Raw genomic sequence first — 25,517 nt, forward strand, 5'->3', positions numbered from 1 at the left:
TAACTCTAATCATGCATTGTATGGGGAGCATGGGTGCCCAATTTAGGGCTGAGGATTAGATGGCAGCCTAGGGATTAGGTGATGGTACACCTAACTTCATTTGGGGATCTAGGCCCTAAATCCAATTGAAAGTCAGCAGAACTTAGAGGGAGGGAGAGAGTCACATAGGCACATCTGAATATTTTACCTTTTGTCATTATCTTCAAAGGTTATATAATTGAAACAAGAAAAGTATCCTTATATTGTTTAAGTATAGAAGTTGTATGTGGATGACAGCACTACATAAATAATAGCCTTTTTATAGACTAGACATAATAAGAATTAAGGGTACATCTAAAGTTCAAGTTGGGTGTAGCCACAGCAGTGCCCTTGAGTAAGTGCCTCTGGTCTCAGATGGGCATGACTTTGGGTGGCTAACACGTTTTGCAGCTACAGTCTGTTTTTAACACACTAGCTCAACGAGAGCTAGAGCAAGTATTTGTCCTCGAGTTCAAAGTGCAGACACACCCTTAAAAGTAAGTCACAAGACACAGCAGACTCATTTTCAACTAGAAGCTACAGTACTATCCATGCTTGTGCTAATTCTTTTAGAGGGTTGCTTTGTCATAAATTATGTACTTCCAATAAATAAATGTGTCCCACCTGCTCTGTAATCAACAAATTGCAAGATACTAGCCATTTAACCTATCACAGGAAATCAAACTGTTACAGATAGGATCGATCGATTCCTGAATACATCAGAGACTGAAACATATTCTGCTACCAGCAGTAAGACGCAGAAAATTACATGTTGAAAAGCTATAACAGATACTGTTTTGCATATAATGCATATTTATGCACCCTGAAAATGCAGGATTACTGAGACACCTAACAATGTAAATTTAAAACACTGAGCCTCACAAACAAAATGTCAGCAATTAAATTTTAGTACAATTTTGAAATACCATCATCTGCAAATCAATTCATTAATGAAACTTTAAAATTAAAATTCCCATAATACAAAGACACTGCTGCTTACCAGTTTAAGAAACCTTTTTCTGATTGTATGCTTAGTGGCAGCTCTGGACTGAAATTATGCTGACAATCACAACCAGTTTTCAGACTGTTTTCGTTATACCAAGTAAATTAAAATTAAATATTATTGCTGCTCTGTCTGATGAATTGCTTTCTATTCTGCTTGTTTTGGTTTAGAATGTTGTCTGAGGGTTTCTCAGTTTCATTCTCTTATTTTTAGTGCATCTGACTCTTTGTTGGTCTCCTATGTTTAGTTTTGACCTCACTTTAATATAAATTAAAATGTCACTGCCAACAGCAGCCTGGGAAAGAGTGAGAACCAAAACTATGTAGTAATTTTCCAATTCAAGTAAAAATTTGGAAACCTCCATATATCTTTACAAATGATGCCCGTCTAGAGAAGCAACTAATAAAGGGATGGATTTAGACTGAGTATCAGGAAAAATCTTCCTGACTTATATTAAGTTGTAAAATTGTTTCTAATGACATTCAAATGGTTGAGGTGAAAACCAAAGCTGGTCAGGAAAAAAACCTTTGATGGAATCGTTTTCTGAAGTAAAATGCAATTCCATTGAAATAAAAATGCCTTGCAAAGTCATGCTGATTTTTACCAAAATTTAATTTAGGAAAAATAATAAGAAATTTCCAACAATGTCAAAACATTTTTGACACTGTCTAAATGAAACATTTTGACTTTTCATTTTGAAATGACTTCATTTCAATTTTTTTATATTTTGCATTGTATATGATAACACACGTTTTAAAAAGTCAAAATCAAATAAAAATGTTCCCATCATTCTTATACATTGTTTGAGTTGTCCTTAGTGGGGAATTTCAAAATTTTCAGGTTTCATTCCAATCTGAAATGAAGCAATTTTTAAAACCTTATAAACCTTTAGTGAAATGGAACATTCACCCTCTGTGCAATTCATGAAGTATGGACATTTAGAACTCGACTGAAAAGTACGGTAGTAAACATACCGGATGGTACGATCCTATATCGGCAGGAGAATGAAAAGGGTGATTTACATTTCTAATATCTAAATCTACTAGATGAAGCTGGGGGTTGGGGGGGTGGGAGGAGGAGAGAAGAGGCCACTGCTTAAGGCAAGGATGCTCAAACATTTTCATTGCCTGGACTATATTACTTTATTTTTCAATTTAAGCAAATGCTGTAGTTGCATGCCAAGTGGTCACAAACTGAATGGAAGGAGGTCTGCATGACTGATTTGGTAGTGGTGGGAAAATGGTCTGCCAGAATCTCTATAAAGATGTGGACGACACTATAAAATCATCATTGATGAAGTTTGCAGGGAACACAAAAATTAGGGGAGTGGCAAAGAACGAAAAAGAAATAATGATTCAGAGCGATACGGATCGCTTGGTAAACTGGGGTGAAGCAAGCAATATGTAATATTAATTATTATTATTATTATTATAGTCACACTTACAGGACTGGGGGACTCTATCCTGGGAAGCAGTGACACTGAAAAAGATTGGGGGGGTCATGGGGGATAATGAACCACACACAAGCTCCCAGTGCAACATTGTGGCCAAAAGGGCTAACGCTCTCCTGGGATGCATAAACAGGAGAATCTCAATAGGAGAGTAGAGAGGTTGTTTTACCTCTGTATTTGGCACTGGTGAGACTGCTGTTGGAATACTGTGTCCAGTTCTAGTGTTCACAATTCAAGAGAATTCAGAGAAGAGCCACAAAAATAATTAAAGGATTAGAAAACAAACCTTATAGCAACAGATTCAAATAACTCAATCTGTTTAAAATAAGAATATAAGAATGGCAATTGGTCCATCTAGCCCAGTATCCTGTCTTCCAAAAGTGGCTGGTGCCAGATGCTTCAGAGGGCATTAACAGAATGGGGCAATTAAAGTGATCCATCTCCTGTAATCCAGTCACATGGTCTGCCCGTCACAGGTTTAGGGACACCCAGCATGGGCTTGCATCCCTGACTATCTTGGCTAATAGCCATTGATGGACCTACCCTCCATGAACTTACCTAATTCTTTTTTGAATCCTTTTATAATTTTCACCTTCACAACATCCCATGACAATGAGTTCCACAGGTTGATTTGGCTGTGTGAATAAGTAATTTCTTATGTTTGTTTTAAACCTACTGCCAATTAATTTCATTGGGTGATCCCTGGTTCTTGTGTTATGGAAGGAGTAAAAAATACTTTCTTATTCACCTTCTTCACACCATTCACCATTTTATAGACCTCTATCATATCCCCCCCGCTTCTCTAATATGAATAGTCCCAGTCTTTTTAATCTCTTCTCATATGCAAGCTGTTCCATACCCTTAATTTTTGTTTCCCTCCTCTGTACTTTTTCCACTTCTAATATATCTTTCTTGAGATGGGGCGAGCCAAACTCTGCAGTATTCTAGGCATGGGCATACCATGGATTTGTATAGTGGCATTATGATATTTTTTGTCTATTTTCTAACCTTTTCCTAATATTTCCTAATGTTCTGTTAGGGGTTTTTTTTGTTTTGTTTTTCGGACTGCTGCTGCACATTAAGTGGATGTTTTCAAAGATCTATCCATGATGACTCCAAGATCTTTCTTGAGTGGTAACAGCCAAGTAGGCCTAATCATTTTGTATGTATAGTTGGGATTATGTTTTCCAATGTGCATTACTTGCACTTAACACTGAATTTTATCTGCCATTTTGTTGCCCTATCACCCAGTTCTGTGAGATCCCTTTGTAACTCTTCACAGTTAGCTTTGGACTTAACTATCTTGAGTAATTTTGTATCGTTTGCAAACTCTGTCAACTCACTTTTCATCCCCTTTTCCAGATCATTTATCAGTACTTTGAACAGCAGTGGTCTCAGTACAGATTCTTGGATGACCCCGCTATTTATGTCTCTGTACTGTAAAAACTGACCATTTATTCCTACCCTTTGTTTCCTATATTTTAACTAGTTACTGATCCAAGGGAGGACCTTATACCAGGAAGCCTTACTTTGATTAAAAGTCTTTGGTGTGGGACCTTGTCAAAGGCTTTCTGAAAATCCAGTACATTATATCAACTGGATCACCCTTGTCAACGTTTGTAGACTCCCTCAAAGAATTCTAATAGATTGGTAAGGCATGATTTCCCTTTATAAAAGCTGTGTTGACTCTTTCCCAACAAATTATGTTCATCTATGTCTCCCATTATTCTGTTCTTTATTATAGTTTCAAACAATTTGCCTGGTACCTAAGTTAGGCTTACTGGCATGCAATTACCAGGACTGCTTCTGAAGCCTTTAAAAAAAAAAAAGTCAGCGTTACATTATTTATCCTCTAGTCATCTGGTACTGAGGTTGGATTTAAGTGATAGGTTACATCAGCGGTTCTCAAACTATGGGTCAGGACCCCAAAGAGGGTTGAGACCCCATTGTAATGAGGCCGCCAGGGCTGCTTTAGAGTTGCTGGGGCACAGGGCTGAAGCCCAAGTCCCATTGCCCAGGGTCAAAACCAAAGCCCAAGGGCTTCAGCCCAGGATGGTAGGGCTCATGTTGCGGCCCCCCTGCTTGGGGCTGAAGCCCTTGAGCTTCAGCTTTGTCCCCCGCCCTGCCCAGAGCGGTGGAGCTCGGACTTTGCCTCTCCACCACACCTGGGGCAGTGGGGCTTGGGTGGGATCAGGCTTCTGTCCCCCCTCCTGGGGTCGTGTAGTAATTTTTGTTGTCAGAAGGGGGTTGTGGTGCAATGAAGTTTGAGAACTCCTGGGTTACATACCACAGCAATTTCATTTTTGAGTTCCTTCAGAACTCTTGGGAAGGACATATATCGGAAGGACAGAACAGGTCATGCAGGGGGGTTGGGAGTGGCACTGTATGTGAAAGAAAATGTAGAATCAAAGGAAGTAAAAATCTTAAATGAATCCACATGTTCCATAGAATCTCTATGGATAGTAATTCCATGCTCAAATAAGAATATAACAGTAGGGATCTATTATCGACCACCTGACCAGGACAGCAATAGTGACGATGAAATGCTAAGGGAGATTAGAGAGGCTATCAAAATAAAGAAGTCAATAATAGTGGGGGATTTCAATTATCCCCATACTGACTGGGTCCATGTCACATCAGGACGAAATGCAGAGGCAAAATTTCTTGATATTTTAAATGACTGCTTCTTGGAGCAGCTGGTACAAGAACCCACAAGGAAAGAGGCAATTCTAGATTTAGTCCTGAGTGGAGCGCAGGATCTGGTTCAAGAGGTTACTGTAACAGGACCGCTTGGAAATAGTGACCATAATATAACAACATTTAACATTCCTGTGGTTAGAACAACACCTCAACAGCCCAACACTGTGGCATTTAATTTCAGAAAGGGGAACTAGGCAAAAATGAGGAGGTTAGTTAAACAGAAATTAAAAAGGTACCGTGACTAGAGTGAAACCCCTGCAAGCTGCATGGACACTTTTCAAAGACACCATAATAGAGGCCCAACTTAAATGTATACCCCAAATAAAAAAAAAACACAGTAAAAACTAAAAAAAGAGCCACCGTGGCTTAACAACCATGTAAAAGAAGCAGTGAGAGATAAAAAGGTATCTTTTAAAAAGTGGAAATCAAATCCTAGTGAGGTAAAAAGAAAGGAGCATAAACACTGCCAAATTAAGTGTAAAAATGTAATAAGAAAAGCCAAAAAGGAGTTTGAAGAACAGCTAGCCAAAACCTCAAAAGGTAATAACAAAATGTTTCTTAAGTACATCAGAAGCAGGAAGCCTGCTAAACAACCAGTGGGGCCCCTGGACAATCGAGATACAATAGGAGCACTTAAATATGATAAAGTCGTTGTGGAGAAACTAAATGAATTCTTTGCTTCAGTCTTCATGGCTGAGGATGTTAGGGAGATTCCCAAACCTGAGCTGTCCTTTGTAGGTGACAAATCTGAGGAATTGTCACAGATTGAAGGGTCATTAGAGGAGGTTTTGGAATTAATTGATAAACTTAACAGTAACAAGTCACCAGGACCAGATGACATTCACCCAAGAGTTTTGAAAGAACTCAAATGTGAAATTGTGGAACTATTAACTAGGGTTTGTAACCTGTCCTTTAAATCAGCTTCTGTACCAATGACTGGAAGATAGCTAATGTAACGCCAATATTTAAAAAGGGCCCTAGAGGTGATCCTGGCAATTACAGACTGGTAAGTCTAACATCAGTACTGGGGAAATTAGTTGAAACAATAGTAAAGAATAAAATTGTCAGACACATAGAAGAGCATAAGTTGTTTGGCAAAAGTCAGCATGGTTTCTGTAAAGGGAAATCATGTCTTACTCATCTATTAGAGTTCTCTGAAGGGGTCAAAAACATGTGGACAAGGGGAATCCAGTGGACATAGTATACTCAGATTTCCAGAAAGCCTTTGACAAGGTCTCCCACCAAAGGCTCTTACATAAATTAAGCTATCATGGGATAAGAGGGAAAGTTCTTTCATGGATTAAGAACGGTTAAAAGACAGGGAACAAAGGGTAGGAATAAATGATAAATTTTCAGAATGGAGCAGGGTAATTAGTTGTGTTCCGCAACGGTCAGTCCTAGAACCAATCCTATTCAACTTATTCATAAATGATCTGGAGAAAGGGGTAAACAGTGAGGTGGCAAAGTTTGCAGACGATACTAAACTGCTCAAGACAGTTAAGACCAAAGCAGACTGTGAAGAACTTCAAAAAGATCTCACAAAACTAAGTGATTGGGAACAAAATGGCAAAAAAGAAAAGGAGTACTTGTGGCACCTTAGAGACTAACCAATTTATTTGAGCATAAGCTTTCGTGAGCTACAACTCACTTCATCGGAGCTGTAGCTCACGAAAGCTTATGCTCAAATAAATTGGTTAGTCTCTAAGGTGCCACAAGTACTCCTTTTCTTTTTGTGAATACAGACTAACACGGCTGTTACTCTGAAACCTGTCAAAATGGCAAATGAAATTTAATGTGGATAAATGTAAAGTAATGCACATTGGAAAAAATAAGCCCAAGTATACATACAATATGATGGGGGCGAATTTAGCTACAACTCATCAGGAAAGAGATCTTGGAATCATCGTGGATAGTTCTCTGAAGATGTCTATGCAGTGTGCAGTGGCAGTCAAAAAAGCAAACGGGGTGTTAGGAATCATTTAAATAGGGATAGAGAATAAGATGGAGAATATTTTATTGCCCTTATATAAATCCATGGTGCGCCCACATCTTGAATACTGTGTACAGATGTGGTCTCCCCATCTCAAAAAAAAGATATACTGGTGTTATAAAAGGTTCAGAGAAGGGCGACTAAAATTATTAGGGGTTTGGAACAGGTCCCATATGAGGAGAGATTAAAGAGGCCAGGACTTTTCAGCTTGGAAAAGAGGAGACTAAGGGGGGATATGATAGAAGTATATAAAATCATGAGTGGAATGGAGAAAGTGAATAGGGAAAAGTTATTTACTTGTTCCCATAATATAAGAACTAGATGCCACCAAATGAAATTAATTGGCAGCAGGTTTAAAACAAAGAAAAGGAAGTTCTTCACACAGTGCAGTTGACCTGTGGAACTCCTTGCCTGAGGAGATTGTGAAGGCTAGGACTATAACAGGGTTTAAAAGAGAACTGGATAAATTCATGGAGGTTAAGTCCATTAATGGCTATTAGCCAGGATGGGTAAGGAACTGTGTCCCTAGCCTCTGTTCGTCAGAGGGTGGAGATGGAGGGCAGGAGAGAGATCACTTGATCATTACCTGTTAGGTTCACTCCCTCTGGGGCATCTGGCATTGGCCACTGTCGGCAGAGAGGATACTGGGCTGGATGGACCTTTGGTCTGACCCAGTATGGCCATTCTTATGTTCTTATGTAATACCATCTGGTCCTGGTGATTTATTACTGTTTAATTTATCAATTTGTTCCACAACCTCCTTTACTAGCATCTTAATCTGGGATAGTTCCTCAGATCGGTCACTTAAAATGAATGGCTCAGGTGTGGGGAAACTCCCTCACACGCTCATCAGTACCAAGGGATTCAAATAATTCATTTGGCTTCTCTGCAAGGGCCTTATCTTCCTTGAATGGTCCTTTAGCATTTCAGTTGCCCCATGGTCCTACTGATTGCTTGGCAGGCTTCTTACTTCTGATGTATCTAAACATTTGTTGTTGTTGTTAGTTTGTGTTTTTTGTTAGCTGCTCTTCAAAAAAAAAATGTGGCCTGCCTAATTTTACTTCAACACTTGAATTGCCAGAGTTTATGCTCCTTTCTATTTCTTTCAGTAGGATTTGACTTTCATTTTTTGAGGGATGTGGTTTTTTGCCTCTAATTGCCTGTTTTAATCTGCTGTTTAGCCCTGGTGGCCATTTTTTGGTCATCTGTTTTTGGTTGTTTTTTTCCCCTTTAAATTTTGGGTGTATAATTAGGGTGGATAAAAATCAATGATTTAAAAATAATAATTTAAATCAGATTTTTTTTATAAAATTCTTTTTGATTATAATAGTTTTAATTAAGGTTTCAGAGTAGCAGCCGTGTTAGTCTGTATTCACAAAAAGAAAAGGAGTACTTGTAATTTGTTAGTCTCTAAAGTGCCACAAGTACTCCTTTAGTTTTAATTAAGATATCTTTGAGCTATAATGTATCTCATCATGGAATAGGGATTATAAATTCTAATTCTATAGTTGAGACAATATATTCATGTAATGTTTAAGAAAAGTTTTGTAAATGAGTTCCAATAGTTCATGGATTAGGGACCCAATTTTATGAGGTTCCGGGGGCTTCTGTATAGATTATTTAGGTTAATGTTTCTATCTACCAATGGGACTCAGTGCTCAGTCTAGAAGATACCATTAGAGATGCTTAGTTTTGCAGTTCTCAAAATGTGGATTTGTGTTTCCAGAGATAACATGCTTGTTAACAGCAAAAAATGTTTTTAAAGAAATACATAATATATAGAGGTGAGAAATAACAGACCTCAACTCTATTGTTCCTCTGAAAATTTGTGTACACAGAGTCAATCCCTTACCTCTCTAAAAGTGCAAAGTTTCAAAAAGTTCAACAAATAGAAGATTGTTGGGGGTGGAATAGATCTGGACAAGGAGAAAAAATCTGGAGATAAATGTGAGAAGGCAGTGACAGGCAGTAGAAACAAAAGTGAAACTGTCTGAACAGCATATTCCAGAAATCTTGAGGTCTTTCTGAGTGCAGCCTTCATTGATTTGAGATCTACCATACCATTTTCTCACTAGAGGGGAAATCTTATAATGGCAGCAGGCCTTAAAAGAGGCCCAGTTTGGGAATAAGAAACATTCAAGAAATATATGTTTGCTGATGATGTTTTAAAGAAAGTCACACCAATGAACTGATGGAAGTCACTTAAGCACTTAGATTCAGAGACTGCTGAAGTGATAATCTCACTTTTAACAGCAGTAGCTTCTTCTGCTGGCATAGAAAGAATATTTTCTCTCTTTGGATTAATTCATTCCAAATTGAGAAATCATTTGGGACCTGAAAAAGCAGGAAAATGAACAAATTATGATTATGAACAAACAAGAAAATGAAGGTGAAGACGACTGAGTTAGCTGCAGAAGCCAATATTTTAAGTTTCTCATGTTGACAGAACAAACATAACAAGAATACTTAAAGAGAGCTGTAGACTCAAAACTGGAAGTTCAGATTATCTTGATTGAAATGGCTCTGACTGCTGCGAACAATTTCCAGTTAATACAAGCTGATTACCAACTTTTGGGATCCTTTTAAATAGTACGAATTATTGTTGTGTGGGAAGTAAGAAAACGATGAAATATGTTTGACATGTTTAAGCCAAATACCAGAGAAATCTATAGTGTATTGTGTCAATGGGCAAAAGGGCACAAACAACATAACACAGAACACTGAAAGAACTAGACTGAGCCAACAATTAAATTTGGGGCTGACCCTCCCCCCTTTATTTCAACATCTAGTTTAAGTACTGTTTCTGCATCCTCAGCAATGGGGCAACTGTATAAGCCAGAAAAGGTGTTGTGTATGAACAGCTACTTAATTTAATTTTCTCCTTAAACTCATTCTAAGACTGATAAATATATTTACAGCACAATCAAATATCGAGTAAAATACTGCCATCACAAATAACCTTATTAATTGGTATAGCAGTTAATACTATACACTGCTTTGTCTATAAACAACTTTCGGTCAGATAGACACTATCCAGTGCTGAGGCCCCAATTTTTTTTTTAATTTAAATTGTTTTGAAGATGTTATTTTTTAATTTTTCCAAAATGATCCTTCAAGTTGCCAAATCTAAAGAAAAAAAATCATAAAGTTTGGTCCATTCTCCAAAATGCAATGATGATTAGACATAGCAGTAGCTACTATTAGCGTAGTATCTACCATCAGAATGAAAGCAAAGCATTATGGTGAAACACATTACATTCATTACATTCATTCTTAAAAATGTCCTTGTGGCTTGAAGGACTGATTTGAAGAAATTAACATTTACTGGGAATCTAGGACCTAAGATCTACTACATTTAGAAAATTTGTAAAACTGGTAAAATATCACACCTGGCCATCTTATGTCCTTTTAAGACAAAAAAAAATCCAAGGATTTGAAATTGAAAATTAAATTAACATTTCTTCTCGTTGAATACATTTTTGCTGTATTTTCTAAATGTTTACGTGTCTGCACCACTTGCATAGTTCAAAATGAACTGGACAAACTGGAGAAATGGTCTGAAGTAAATAGGATGAAATTCAATATGGACAAATGCAAAGTGCTCCACTTAGGAAGGAAAAATCAGTTGTACACACACAAAATGGGAACTGACTGCCTATGAAGGGGTATTGCAGAAAGGGATCTGGGGGTCATAGTGAATCACAAGCTAAATATGAGTCAACAGTGTAACACTGTTGCACAAAAAGCAAACATCATTCTGGGATGTATTAGCAGGAGTGTTGTAAGCAAGACATGAGAAGTAATTCTCCTGCTCTGCGCCGCGTTGATTAGTTCTGGGCACCACATTTCAGGAAAGATGTGGACAAACTGAGAAAGTCTAGAGAAGAGCAACAAAAACGATTAATGGTCTAGAAAACATGACCTATAAGGGAAGACTGAAAAAACTGAGTTTGTTTAGTCTGGGAAAGAGAAGACATAACAGTTTACAAGTACATAAAAGGTGGTTACAAGGAGGAGAGAGAAAAATTGTTCTTCTTAACCACTGAGGATAAGACAAGAAGCAATGGGCTTAAATTGAAGCAAGAGAGGTTTAGGCTGGACATTAGGAAAACTTCCTAACTGTCAGGGGAGTTAAGCACTGGAATAAATTGTCTAGGGAAGTTGTGGAATCTCCATCATCAGAGTTTTTTTTAAGAGCAGGTTAGACAAACACCTGTCGGGAATGGTCTAGATAATACTGTGTCATGCCATGATTGCAGGGGACTGGCCTAGATGTCCTCTCAAGACCCCTTCCAATCCTAAGATTCTATGAAAAAGCCATATGACATGTAGGTTTATGCAAACTAGTTTACACTCTGTGGCTTTCACAGTTTAAAGTACTAACTCTATTCTTGACAAACTTCCAGCACAGGTTGGAATATTATGGATATAGCACCCAAGAAGAACCTTTTAAGAGGAAGAAATCACTATATCCATATCACATATATCAACAAACGATTCTACAAATACTTTTTTTTTTTTTGCAGTTTCTAGGACACATGGGGCAAATTGAAAAGGTTCTATACATTTTTTAAGAGCAGCTTTGAAACCTGAGAAAAATTAAGCATTTTGTTTTGTTTACAAGCATTAATCATTCTCTCCTGACAGAAAACTTACAAATAGATAGTAAACCTTTAGTGCTGTTGGACAGGTAACAAACATATACTTTTTCAGCACTTGTGTCACATAATCTGAATTTTAGTAACAAACCTCATTCTCAGGCATGTTAATTCTCTGCAGCATCTGTCCCTGCTCTGAATGGTTGATCATAAGTACCTCTCTGTAGTCATCTCAATGCTATTAAGCAGATGGCAGCGCTAAATCCGAATGATGTAGTACATCTCCCTAGTGGACTTTGTTTCCATATACTACCATTATTCTACGATTCCTCAGTGATAAATCTTATGTATTCTAGAGAACATTAAATAGTGAACTGACAATGGCAATTGATTTATTAGCAGTAGTTTGCCTTTGCCCTATTATTGTCTTTGCAAACACTTGTGTAGATCATGTATGAAGCTTCCACAGCATAAAGGCCATTGGCCTAATTTTTTCTGTAATGTTTTAGAGATTTAATATTTTAATGAAATTTGTCTTCAGAGTGAACATGTCTAACTCTGGTCTACAGATTTGAAATAATTCCCTGTTAAAATTCTCCTTTTTCCTCTATTATTTTCTAATCTGTGGATTTTCATGATAAAATGTTCTAGTATTAACATTAGGCCATTAAAACAGGAACTTCTTTTGACCATAAATCCAAGTAAAAGATTACTGCCTGATGTATGGTTTTGAGAAGTATTATTTGTAATTCAACTTTCTTTCATAAATATCATATATATATATATATATATATATATATATATATATACACACACACATATACACACACATATATATACACTTATATACACACACACACACACACACATATACATACACATATATATACATACACACACGAGTGAAGCTGGTAAAAAAAAAAGGCACTTGTGTGCCAAGCAAAATGAATACAATAATATGGGGGGGAGGGGTTATTGTTTTAGCAGTATTTAACTTCTGCAGTTCAATTTATATTTAAACAGATCATTTGTGCTATATACAGCAATGTATGTTAAATTATTATGTATCTATGCTGTGCAGCTTTCATGAAGAAATTACTGAATGCATAATGCAAAAGCTGCCTGCAGAAAAGCTATATTGCATGGCATATGGCAACATTAATTTTAGTCTTTTTGCTTTCCTTAGCTTGGCACTGAAAATCTACCATGAGCATTCATAGCTTTTGACTGTTTCCATTATACTCTGGTTTTTAGGTAGAGTTGGCTGTCTGACAATTTCACAAATGTTTACTATTCTCTAATTTTCAAAAGCTAAGCAACAATGTTTCGTTTTATCTTTCTCACTATGACTGGACTGCTTTAGCATTGTTTGTTCAATTAGCCTTACTAATTTGTATGGGTTTAATTTCTATCTAATATTATCCCCTAATTGTTAAGTGCTGCATGGGAATTTAATCACATATCTCCCACAGAAGTCAATGAAGCTGGCTTGTTAAATCCAGCACACAGAGTTATCTATTTGAAGACTATCATAATTGCCAAAGATAGTTCCTTTGAAAGCCCACCAAAATACACTCAATTATTTGTGGATTTACTCTATGAACAAATGACTTGTAGACAATGCAACATTTTAGTATCCAAAATGGAAACACTCCCTACAGCTATTGTACTTGCTTGGTGGGACACTACCATGTATAAGAATTGGAGAGAAATCTCAAATTTAGTCTTCTCCTCTCTGGTATTAAAGTGAAAGGTTTTAACATAAAGCCCAAGGTTGATAGGTACCAGGAGTCATGCAAAAAGTGATTCTCAGTGATGACATCTGAATACCAAACAAAATGTCATTAATGAAACTTAAAATGGGTAACACTTTCAGTCTCCTAGTTGAAGGTTGGCTACTATATAACAATATTGGTGGCTGGAGAGAAGGGGAGGTTAGGTTGTATAGAGAGGAAGAGCTTCTCATGAAGACAAGTGAAGATTCAAGTACCCACCCACAATATTTAGACCATGGTGTCTGAATGTCATATCATTCCCTTCAACCCCTATCAGCTACAGATACCCTGGGGAGACAGTAAGGAGGATGTGAAAATATCAGATCGTGCAATGCTAGAGGAGAGTTCTATCCAGTTGCACTGGATGCCCCAAAATGGAGAACAAGCTACAAAAATTTACTACTGCACTTCACATTAGAGATGTACTTGGGTGAGACAGTGAGTTATTCATTCCTCTGCAAGAACATTCTCTTTAACTAACACTGTACTATTTTGTTTCACATAAGAAAACCATCTGACTCAATCTAGAATACCAAAAATACCACTACTCTGAGATGTAAAACAAATACTCTAAAAAGTCATTATTTTGAAAATCAGGAATCCTAAAACTGAACATCAACAAATAGATGAAGCATCTGTAATTTCCCATGAGTAGTAGAAACACACATACAGTGGGGTACATTTCAAAACTTTAGTTTCTAGAGATATTTCCAGTTCTAGTGGTATTCCTCATTTTAAGTACAGGGAATATCTCTGAAATCTGCAATATTTTCAAATCAGTATGAACTTTTTAAGCATACCAAGTACCCAATGTACTAGAAAAAAGGAAAATGTACCCCTGTCAACTGAGTTTAAAAGAGGCCTATTCTAATATTTGCTTTAACATTATTTTAGGGGTATTTAAAACAAGCAAAACTTGCTTTTACATGCTAATCAAAAAGTGACCCATTTTAAACATAATACATCAAGGGTTTTTTTTTTTTTTTTTGCCTTATAATTAGGGGACAGTATCAAATGGTTTAAAGATACTATAGCATCACAATTCTCTTTTGTTTCACATTATTTGTGAAACAACAAAGACATTTAGTTATATTCCAGTGTTACAAGCATCTCTCAGTAGTTACAAATGACATTACAATATGTCCTACTCTTTGATCATCAGATTAAAAATTGTTCTGTGTAGCTCAGGTGGTTTGCTTATAGCTATTAGTTTTAGCCTGCTAATACAATTCTGAGATCTCTTTGCATAAAAAACGTGAGCCTGGATTGTGTGAGCAATATTTCAGCGAGCCAGTTCCCTTTCACCATGAACTACCCCTATTGTTTATAAAAACAGCACAATAAGTACATGAATAAATCATTCTTTTAAAAAGTTTACCAAATTTGGAGTTTAGTGAACGTAACTGGAACTATACCTCACATGCAACATAAAGCAACTACCTAATAAAGTAGTTCTACCCTGGTGAGACTCAAGAATAAACTTCATGGCTAATAATCAGTACTTTACATGTGAATTACATGTGGTGTTTCATTTTCTTGGAAAATTCATTTTTGCTCATCATCATTCAGAGGACCATCAAAATTTGTAAAAGATAAAAAAAGTTCATAACAGGTCTTGTTTAAAACCTGACAAAAAGGAAAAACAAATTCAAATAATCATTTTTTAAGTTTTAGTCTAGTCCAGTATTTTCATTGTGCTATCTGAAAGCACAGCTGTCAACAGCAAATAAAACCTATTACTAACATAAAAAGTAGCAAAGCAAAATAGAACTGCCAATGTTAAAAGTAAAAATTGAAGACTTTTTGACCAGTATCTCTACTAAAAAAAAATCATGTTAACTGCAGCTATTTTCTAAAGGTAGTATGCAAGGTAGACACATCCTCCAGAGTTCTTAATGCTTCTGATATGCACATCAGAATAAAGACAACTCTTTTTCGGTTGTCAAAATCTTCATAAAAACAAACAATCTCAGTGAAAACAGTGGAATTTACACTTTCCACCGATTTTTCACTTTGAGCAGTTTGCCTGGTTTTGAGAGCTTTCTTCCCTCACAAAGACTTAAAATCATTCCTGACAAACAGAATGGCAAAATATTCCTCAGTTGCCAGCTGGGAAAAAGTGTTTTTCCTCCTCAACTGTGTTGTGAAATTAGGGTTCTTTACTTTTTCAGATTTTGCTGCACCGCTACAATGCATTTAAGTAAAAGTTGTCTTTAACTTGTTTACTGGTGGGTGAGATATATTGTCAGTTTGAGCAGCACACTCCCTATCCTTAGAAATATTGTAAAGGACATCTTACCCATTAGAAAAAAGGTAAGAGAAATCTTTTAAAGTCAATCACCATGGATAACAAATGAAACATAAAACCAGAATATCTGCATACTCAGCATGGTCAGCACAATGAGCTCAACCAAAAAAAAAAGTTCCCTAAAATAAAAGCTGCAGAATATTTGAAATTGTTTTATCAAAATCTATTTGTACTGAACAAGTTATACATATTATCCTTTGATTTTTGAAAATTTTCTAAGTCAATTTCCAACAAGCTAAAAAGTGAGTGAAAATTCCTTTTCTTTCAAGTATAGAGTTCAGACACCTTATAATGTTACTGTCAACCAAGTTTCTGAATAATGTCATCTTGTAAAATTTGCCATTCTTTCACTAGCTCTTCTGCTTGTTTACTTGGTTACTTTCAACCCTTTTGGCAGCAATTTGTCTTTTGTATATTCCTGATAGAGAAGTATATAAGATTGCAGATTGTTGCTAACAATCCTCTTAGTTATGCTGGTACGTACTGAAAGAAAAATTAGCTCATGGATTGTAGGAGTTTTCTGCTATAAATACAGTGGGACTTATACTTACCTTTGTGCCTGGGTGCTATAGCTGTTATCATAGGAGTCGTAACCCTGCTCATCATAAGCAGTGCCATATCCATCATCATACTCCTGAAAAAATATAATAGAAAAGTAATGTTAAAATTTAAAGAACACACTTCAGAACCTAAAAGAAATATTTTAATAATTATAAACGTGAACACTATTCACTGAAATCTAAATTCATGCAACAAGATGTACCATGGAACTATAAAATATTGATTTACTTAATACACACCAATTCTACCTAAGAGGCAACATGACTCTAAGATTTATGTAGTTACGTTGGATTTAAGTTTGAGATCTTGGTGGCAACCTGTGCTGCACTTTTATGAGACATTAGAATGTTGAATAAAAATGGCTACTTACCACAAAATAACTGTGGTTCTTCAAGGGTGCTGTCTCTGCATATTTACACCTGTGGAATGTCTGGAGCCACAGACTTTCAAGAAAGCAGTGTCAGTTTGGGACCTTTTGTGGTAACAAACTTTGGACCCAAAGTTATAAAAAGGCTATGCAAATCCAGTTGCCTTGGCTCTTTTCCCTAAGCTCAAGAATCCTGTAAGAGTAGAATTCTGAAGAAGAGAGAGGCTGACAGGCAGTGCAATTATGCAGAGACAACACCCTTAAGAACCACAATTACTAACATAAGTAACCATTTGTACTTCTTGAAGTAGCCTCTGCATAGTCCCAATGGGGGAGTTTAGTAAATGGCATAACCCAATGAGGGAGGGCAGAGATCTAATTAAACAAGAATTGTAGAACTGCCCTCCCAAAACCAGCATCAGACCTAGATCCCAAATTGAGAGAGCAGCGTTGTATGAAGGTTTATACAGAAGTGCAGATGTTTATAATGAAAAGAATATAGAGGTACGCCCATGATATTGGCTTATGTCTGGTAGAGTGAAATCTAGAACTGTAAAGAACTGACACCTTAGATAATTTACAACATGACTCAGTGCAAAGCCTAATCCACTTAAACAGGTGCTGACTGGAAATGGCATTCCCTTCACATTGATCCCCTGAGGCTACAAAACTGTTGACCTCCTAAAGGCCTCAATTTTACCCAAATAACTCAAAGTAACCATAGAAGGTATATAAGTCTAGTTCCTCCAGATAAGAAAGAAGCTTTGAAAAGATACTTGGGAGACTGATGATCTGATTCAGATGAAATTAAGACATGACATTTGGAATAAATTTGAGATAAAAATACAGGATAACTCCCTCTCTTGTAGATGTAATTGTGACTAAAAATGGTGCTTTTAGTGTCCAGTGGAATAAAGAACACTGTCATAAGATCTCCAACTGTATAATCTTGTCAGCACAACACTAAGGTTCCTTGATGAAATAGGTTCTCAACTCTGATGGGAAAACACCAGGCCCTTTCCGGAATCTTCTGATGACTGAAAACAATAGAAACATCCACTAGGAGATAATATAGTAAGATTATAGATAGATGCTCCTTGATAGAATACAAGGTGAGACTGAGACACCAAGTACAATACATATTTCAAAATCAATTATATGGGCATGACTCATGGAGACATTATTTCATTATCTTTGAGAAAACATCTTCTGAGAAGAACAATTCAACACACATGGCTTTCTAGAATGTAGCAGAGCCTTCTCTATTTCCACAGAGCATTTCACATCAGTAGTCTTATGTCTTATGATCAAAGCAATGGAGATGAAGTGACTCCAGATTGGTAAAATAGAGAAAATAGTCTTCCTGTGATAGCAGGTCTGATGATGAATGTAGGAGATCTAGGAACTTCATACCAATACTGTCTAGCTCATACTAGGGCAACCAGTATGATTTGGGAGAATGTCTTGTATCTTTTTATTACCATTGGAACTGTTGGAAAGGCATAAAAGAATCCTTGGCTCCAGTTCAGCAAGAATGTGTCTGTGATAGTCTATCCATCCCTGTCTATTTCAAGGAACACTCACACTGTTCCTGCAGCCAGCAACTGAGAGTCTGTTGCCATATTCTCTGTCAGATCTGTCAAGTTGCATTTGATGAGCCAGACTCCCATCCGACACAGCCATTGCTTCCTGGCATTATTGTTAATTAGAACCTCATTATTTATTAATGTAAATATTTAGCCATCACGTTAACAACATTGCCCTTATTCAATGCCACAAAGGATTTGAGATAACCCAATAGTTTTGTTCCACTACATTTATATGGCACTTGGTCTCCTCTCCCAGATTCCACCAATTTTGAACTCTCAGCTTTGGAGATAAGCTCTCAAACCCAAACTGGATGCATCTGTGATGATCACAATGGCTGGGGACAGAGGACCAAAATGAACTTCCTCTGTTATATTGGTTGGGAGCTTCCACCAATGGAGAGTCCTAAGGAACTTTGAAAGATGACTCAGATAACCCATATTGGCTACATTAGGGATGAATGTTTTGCTGAACAGTTGGCTCTGGGGGGCGTGGTGGAATAGAAGAGTCATAAAACAAAGAAAAGAAAAGGGGCTTTTGCTTGAGATCCAGCATATCTAAACTTTCTTAAAAGGAACAACGCCAAAATGTACTTCAAGTAGGAAAGAGTGCTAGCAAACTGACTCCACCACAAGGGAGACAAAATGCTGGATAAGTATGGCAGGTTCAACTTAGAGTACAGAGAGAGGCTTGGTTCCATAAGTTACTAGCACAACTGCCTTAATAGGGTGTAACTGGCATGGCCAGTACTACCGTTTCCTGTGCCATCCTGGTTGGCAGCTCTGTGTGTTACTATATTTAGTATTTGGATAACTTCTCTTTAAATATAATCTTCTTTCAAAAAGTTGGTATATTGTTTAGTAGCTTTGGGTTTCATTGAACCTTCCAGTCTCTCAACAGGTATTGGACTATTCTGTTTTTGATGCCTTCACTTCCCTATAACTCAGTTCTTTGAGATGATTACATATTCACACTTACAGGTATTGTGCCACCTGGTGGCACCTAACAGGAGAACCTCCTCCAAGCAGCTTGCGTTAAAGAGCACATGCCTTGCCTCTTTCCTTTGGCATTTCCAAAGGCTTTATAAGGGGGCGTTGGCCCTCTACAGTCTCAGTTCCTTCCATTGCTAACTCAGAGTTACCATAATAGGACTCTGAGAAAGAGGGGAAGATAGGAGGGAAGTGTGAATATGCAGTCACTTTGAAGAAAAAAGTAACCTTCATTTCTTCTTCGAGTGACTCTGCATATTATCTGCTATGGGCAGTTTGACAAGCAGTGCTGAAAACCCAGGAGGTGGGAACAAAGTCAAAATTAAATAATGACAGAAACACTGTTCTACCAAATTTGGCATTCGCTCTTGAAGCCAGATCCAGAGCATAACATTTAGTGAATGCGTGCACTGACTTCCAGGTAGCATCCAGGTAGCAGTTCCTAGCTGGAACATGTTTAAGAAAAGCAAAAGATGCCTCTACAGCCATGTAGAATGAGACCATACAACACAGAAAGTACAGGATTTTCTGCTAATTTGTAGCACTAAATGACACATTGTTTAACCCATCTGGAAATAGTCTGAGGAGACACACACTGACCTCTATTTTTCTTAGCATAACAAACAGAAAACCTAGATGAACTCTTAAAACTCTGTTATATTTAAACAACATGGAAGAACACTTCTAGCATATAAAGTGCATAACAAAGCTTTCCCTTTATTAGTGTGAGGCTTTTCGGGAAAAAACACTGGTAAAATTGTCTGGTCGATAGGAAACTTGGACACCATTTTTGGTAAAACATAGGGATCAGGTCTATGAACGATCTTATCTTTATGAAAAACTAACTGGCAAGTCAGCCATCAGGGATGGAATTCGCTTACCCTTCTGGCTGGTGTTTTAACAATAATGAAGATCTCTTTAATAGATGCACAAAATAAAGAACACTCTACCAGAAGTTAAAAAGGTACCCTCATAAGCATAGATAAAACCAGATTAAGATCCGAGCCTGGGACTGCATACTTTAAAGGACGATACACATTAAATACCCCTTCATAAATCTTTTAACAGAATAACATGCAAAGAGTGATCTACCATCGACCAAAGCATGGTAAAAATCAGCTGCCAGGTGAACCTTTAAGGAAGAATCCAATAATCCTTCAGATTTTAAGTACATTAAATATTCCAAGATACAGGGTATGGAAGCTGAAACTGGACAATCGAATTTTCCTGCATTCATGCAACAAATCTAGCCCATTCTAAATAGTAACATTTCTAGTAGACAATTTTCTAGAATTGGTTCAAAATGTACTGCTTAATGAGGAACATGAGTGTTCAGGACTAGCCAAAGTCCAATAGCAGGTAGTAAGATGAAGCGACGGAGGATCCGGATGAAGGATCCTACCTAGTTGCTATGATAAGAGATCTGGAGCCAGAGGAAGATACAGGTACAGTCTGACTAATAGCTGAAGAAAAAGGTCCTTATGCTACTGCTGTCTCAGCTAAGCTGTGGCAATCAAATTTCATTTTTGCCCTGTGCTGATGTTTCCTCTTCATCACTTTCTGAATCAATGGACAGGTCTACATCAGGTCGACCCCAACAGGAAAAGATGTCTCACGTTACGCAATCCTTCAGGGACCACTCATGAATTTGAGAACTGTTCCTGCTGACAATCTGCTAGCACATTGCTGTCCCCTCCTAAATTCAGGACAACCAGATAGATCTCTTAAACTATGCATAAATCCCATAATCTGACTGTTTCACCAGATAACTGGAAAGAATGAGTACTCCTTTGGTTTGTTCAGGTATTGTCTGTTGATTGTATTGTCTGTCGTCGTGATTGTATTATCTGTTGATACCTGAACAACCTTCTCTTTTATATGAAGGAAAGATCTGAAGGCCAAACAAATAGTTATTATTAACACGTTATGAACGAGCTCTTTTCATGAAAAGCTCAGTGACTCCAGATTGTAATCCAGCCTAAATGGGCTCCCAATCCACTGCTGGATGCATCTGACATTGTGGTGACAGATGAAGGGGGATTGAACAGAACACCTCAAAGAACATGATTTGTCTGTCTACCAATTCAGTAAATTCAGAATCCGTAAGACTTAGGAAGGGGATCACTTTCTGGGATTGGCAGGCTCAAATTTGGAAAACCACTTGTTCTATTTGTAGAAACCTGTCCTCTGGAAGAAAAGCCCTCCCTGCTACTGACTCCAGTATAGAACCTATAAAGAATTCTCTGGAGTTGGCCAGAGATTTGATAGGATGACATTAAGAAGCAGACCCAGATGCGAAAAGAGGGAGATTATAAATGTGATGTAGCAGCTTTTAGCCACCAATCATCGAAATATGAGTAAACAAAAATACCCTGTTTTCTCAGATGTACCACTACCATAGAAAGGCACTTTGAAAAGATTCTTGGTGCTGTGGAGAGGCCAAGCAGGAGCACTTTGTACTGGAAATGGCATCCCACCACTATGAAATGCAGGTATTGTCAATGACTGTGTCGGACAGAGATGAAATAAGCATCCTTTAAACAGAGAGTGACAAACCAATCCATAATTGTAAATGAAGGAATTATAGAGGCCAGGTTTAATGTACGTAATAGGAATGTCCAGGAGGATCTGTTAAGTTTTCTTAAATCTAAAATTAGACAGAAACCCGATCTTTTTTTCTATACCACGAAGTATCTTGAATGGAACCCTGACCCCACAGAGGTTTGGGTACCTCTTTAACAGCTCCTGTCTGGAGCAGCTTGTGAACTTCCTTATGTAGGATAACTTTGTGAGAAGGTTACCTGAAAAGGAAAGGATAGTGGCAGCCATGCAAACTGAATAGCATAGCCTCTGTCTGTAATTTTAGTACTCATACATTCTATGTAATCAGCCTCTGATGAACTGCTGATGAATTGGGCTAGCCTGTCCCCAAATAAAAGAAGAGATGGATCCTTTCTGATAGGACTATGACCGCCCATCAAATGTGGGACCTGGTGTTAAAGGAAGATGAAGATGGAACAGATTGCCTCATAGGTCTACATCTGAAAAGGCCTCTTTTTTATGCTTGGTCTCAAATGAAGATGGAAGTTGCTGGTGCCATTGATGACATCAGATTTGTACAAAAATAATCAGATGATGGAGAGTAATATTTCTATGGATATTGGAAAAAAAAGAAGCAGAAAGTATTCTTAGAAGATTGAGGGCTAAAGACCTAGAAAATGAGCAGTGGCTTTAGAGTCCTTTACCTGCAGAGGTACTGGGGCTGCAGAGGGGCAGCTCGAGGATAGGCAAAGGCAACAGGTCCTAACCCCTTGCCAATGATGAGTGGCCATTACAGACTGCAGTCTGCCCCAGTGAGCGGGGACTAGATGATGACTGACAGTAGCCACTGAGGCAAGGTGGGTTTAGAGGGTTGGGGGTTCCCCTGGGAGGGGAGACCCAGAGCGAGGGGGGACTGCTGGGGCAGAACCCTGAGGTAAAGGGCACCGGGGTCCGGGAGGGACATGGGGGCCAGCGGCAGGCGAGAAACTGGCCTGCAGAGGGCGCTCCATACGCTGGAGAGCTAATTCCCTGGACGACCAGCAGGAGGCGCCGCACCAGTGAGTCTCACCTCGCTACAGGAGGCATAACTTGGGACAAATCAAGTTTCCTTCCTCTCGCCTCCTCTAAAATGGGATCTGACCTCAGATCTGCTCTATATCACACCAGACACACCCACGTAACCATAGGATGAAGGCAGACAGATAGTGAGAAAGATCTGCCTGAAGATCCTGTTGGAACTGGAGAAGAATCATAGAATCATAGAATATCAGGGTTGGAAGGGACCCCTGAAGGTCATCTAGTCCAACCCCCTGCTCGAAGCAGGACCAATTCCCAGTTAAATCATCCCAGCCAGGGCTTTGTCAAGCCTGACCTTAAAAACTTCCAAGGTAGGAGATTCCACCACCTCCCTAGGCAACGCATTCCAGTGTTTCACCACCCTCTTAGTGAAAAAGTTTTTCCTAATAGCCAATCTAAACCTCCCCCACTGTAACTTGAAAAATAACTAAATTAAGGGCTAGATTCTCTGTTCTTGTAAACAAGTGTAGAGCCAATGAAATCAGTGGACCTGTGGCAGTTTACACCAATGGGGGAAAGCTATGGTCATAGAATCTCAGGGTCAGAAGTGACCATAGGAGGTCATCTAGTCCAACCCCCTGCTCAAAGCAGGACCAATCCCCAATTTTTCTCCCAGATCCCTAAATGGCCTCCTCAAGGATTGAACTCACAACCCTGGGTTTAGCACACCAATGCTCAAACCACTGAGCTATCCCTCCCCCTAAGAAGGCAGCGGCACAGATGGATCCTGAAGAAAAACTAATAACCTTCTCTGCTCTTCTCCTCTTTGCAGCAGGTGAAGAAGCAGACCACAGAACTAAAGAAGACTGCCTCTTCCTCATCACAAACTTCCTGTCAGTTGGCTATGAGGAATGCATAGATGCAGGAAGGTGCACATCAGCCACCACTGTTAACATCCTCTTTGGATCTAAGGACTGTCCCTGAACAGGGGTGGAGGATGGAACTGGCATCACAGACCTGAAAGCCACTAGATCTGGAGAAATACTCAGCTCCACAGCATCGGACTTTGAAGTGGAGCCATAGGCGCCACCTCCGTGGGTGCTCCGGGGCTGGAGCACCCATCGGAAAAATTGGTGGGCACTCTGCACCCACCAGCAGCTCCCCGCCTCACCCCCCACCCCGCCCCAGCTCACCTCCGCTCCACCTCCTCCCCTGAGTGCGCCGTGTCCCGCTTCTCCCCCCTGCCTCCCAGCGCTTGCCGTACGAAACAGCTGTTTCGTGCTGGGAGGGAGGGGGGAGAAGGGGGAAAGCAGCGCGCTTGGGGAAGTGGCGGGGCCAGGATTTGGGGAGGGGTCCAATAGGGGCAGGGACTTTGGGGAAGGGGTTGGAATGGGGGCGGGGCTGGGGCGTGTGCACCTACCACCGTCGGAGAAACTTGGCGCCTATGAGGGGAGCCCAATTTGGATTTCGAAATTGGAACCATAGAAGCTGTGGCAGAAGCAGATGGATCCAATAAGTCTATCAGACAGGATCCGGCACTACTAACAGTGGCCGCCTTCTCCCTCAGCTGCTTCTTTTGAACCAATACAGTCGGAACCGAAATGGCTCTAGGTTCCTAAGCTGTCAGCCCTTTTCTACCAATGGTGCCTTTAAAGTCTTGACAGCTTTTTCTGAAGGATTGAGAGCTGGCACTGGCAAAGATACCAATGACTGGGAACCCTTAGACAATTTAGCTGTGTTGGAGAAAGCCACCAGATTAGAAACACTTAGTCTTCAGATCCGATGACACTCCAGATCTGGATAGCTTAGTGGCAATAGCTTCTTTAAGCAAAAGCAGAGAGGTCTGTTCTGCCTGGCTTTGTGTTCTCTGGGCATGAAAGCCCAAAAAACAGAATATCCAGAAGGAGAGTGGCCTTGTCCCAGGTACTTAGGACACCTAATATTTTTGTCCAATGCCAGGAAGACCGTTGGTCATGAAACATCTTTTAAAATCCGGCTTCTACTTCTGTAGTACCACCATTACATGGCACTAACTTCACGAACCACATTGAACTATTTATGCTTATTACTATGTTTAAAACTACCTTATACCAAAAACTGTGCTAAGAACAACAATTATAAACTATCAATGCACTATAAATGGAGAAGAACCCTGGTGAAACAGTGGGAAAGAATTGAGGCGGTAGAGGGCACAGAGTTGCCCTCAGAACATTCGGAAACACTGATGGAGAGTATGAGGGGGGTGCACATGTACTTTAGTGGGCACTGCCTGAAGAAGGTTCTATCGGTAGGCTCCACTAGTTGGCCCTATACCCATAAGCGGGAGTATGCAGAGCCCCTTGAAGAACTGCCGCTTCACTGGAATCCTATTGCACTTTCAAAAACAAATCTATCCTCTACAAAGTAAAAGTACGATTCTTTGACTTTGTGATGCAATTCAAAGGTAGAATTACAGTTGACTATGTACTTACAGTGGGATGAAAATTAAAAGCAGCTGTTGTATTGTGATAGCTGTCTGATGTACTGTTAATCTCTAAATATGCAGTAGTGGATATCAGGATGACAAAATTAATAGTTTGAATAGAATTTTCAAGTCATGAAATTGGGTACCTG

The 25,517-nt window shown here is 38.8% G+C and overlaps 1 protein-coding gene across 1 annotated transcript in view; it reads right to left on the reverse strand.

The window, feature by feature from the left end:
- Window positions 1-25,517, reverse strand: part of KHDRBS3 (KH RNA binding domain containing, signal transduction associated 3) — a 198,816-nt gene that overhangs the window by 20,177 nt on the left and 153,122 nt on the right. Inside the window, exon 7 of the mRNA XM_077808828.1 lies at window positions 16,394-16,476. Coding sequence (XP_077664954.1) covers window positions 16,394-16,476 — 83 coding nt within the window. The remainder of the gene's footprint in view (window positions 1-16,393; window positions 16,477-25,517) is intronic.

Source organism: Eretmochelys imbricata, chromosome 2 (assembly GCF_965152235.1).
Source record: "Eretmochelys imbricata isolate rEreImb1 chromosome 2, rEreImb1.hap1, whole genome shotgun sequence".
Lineage (NCBI taxonomy): Eukaryota > Metazoa > Chordata > Testudines > Cheloniidae > Eretmochelys > Eretmochelys imbricata.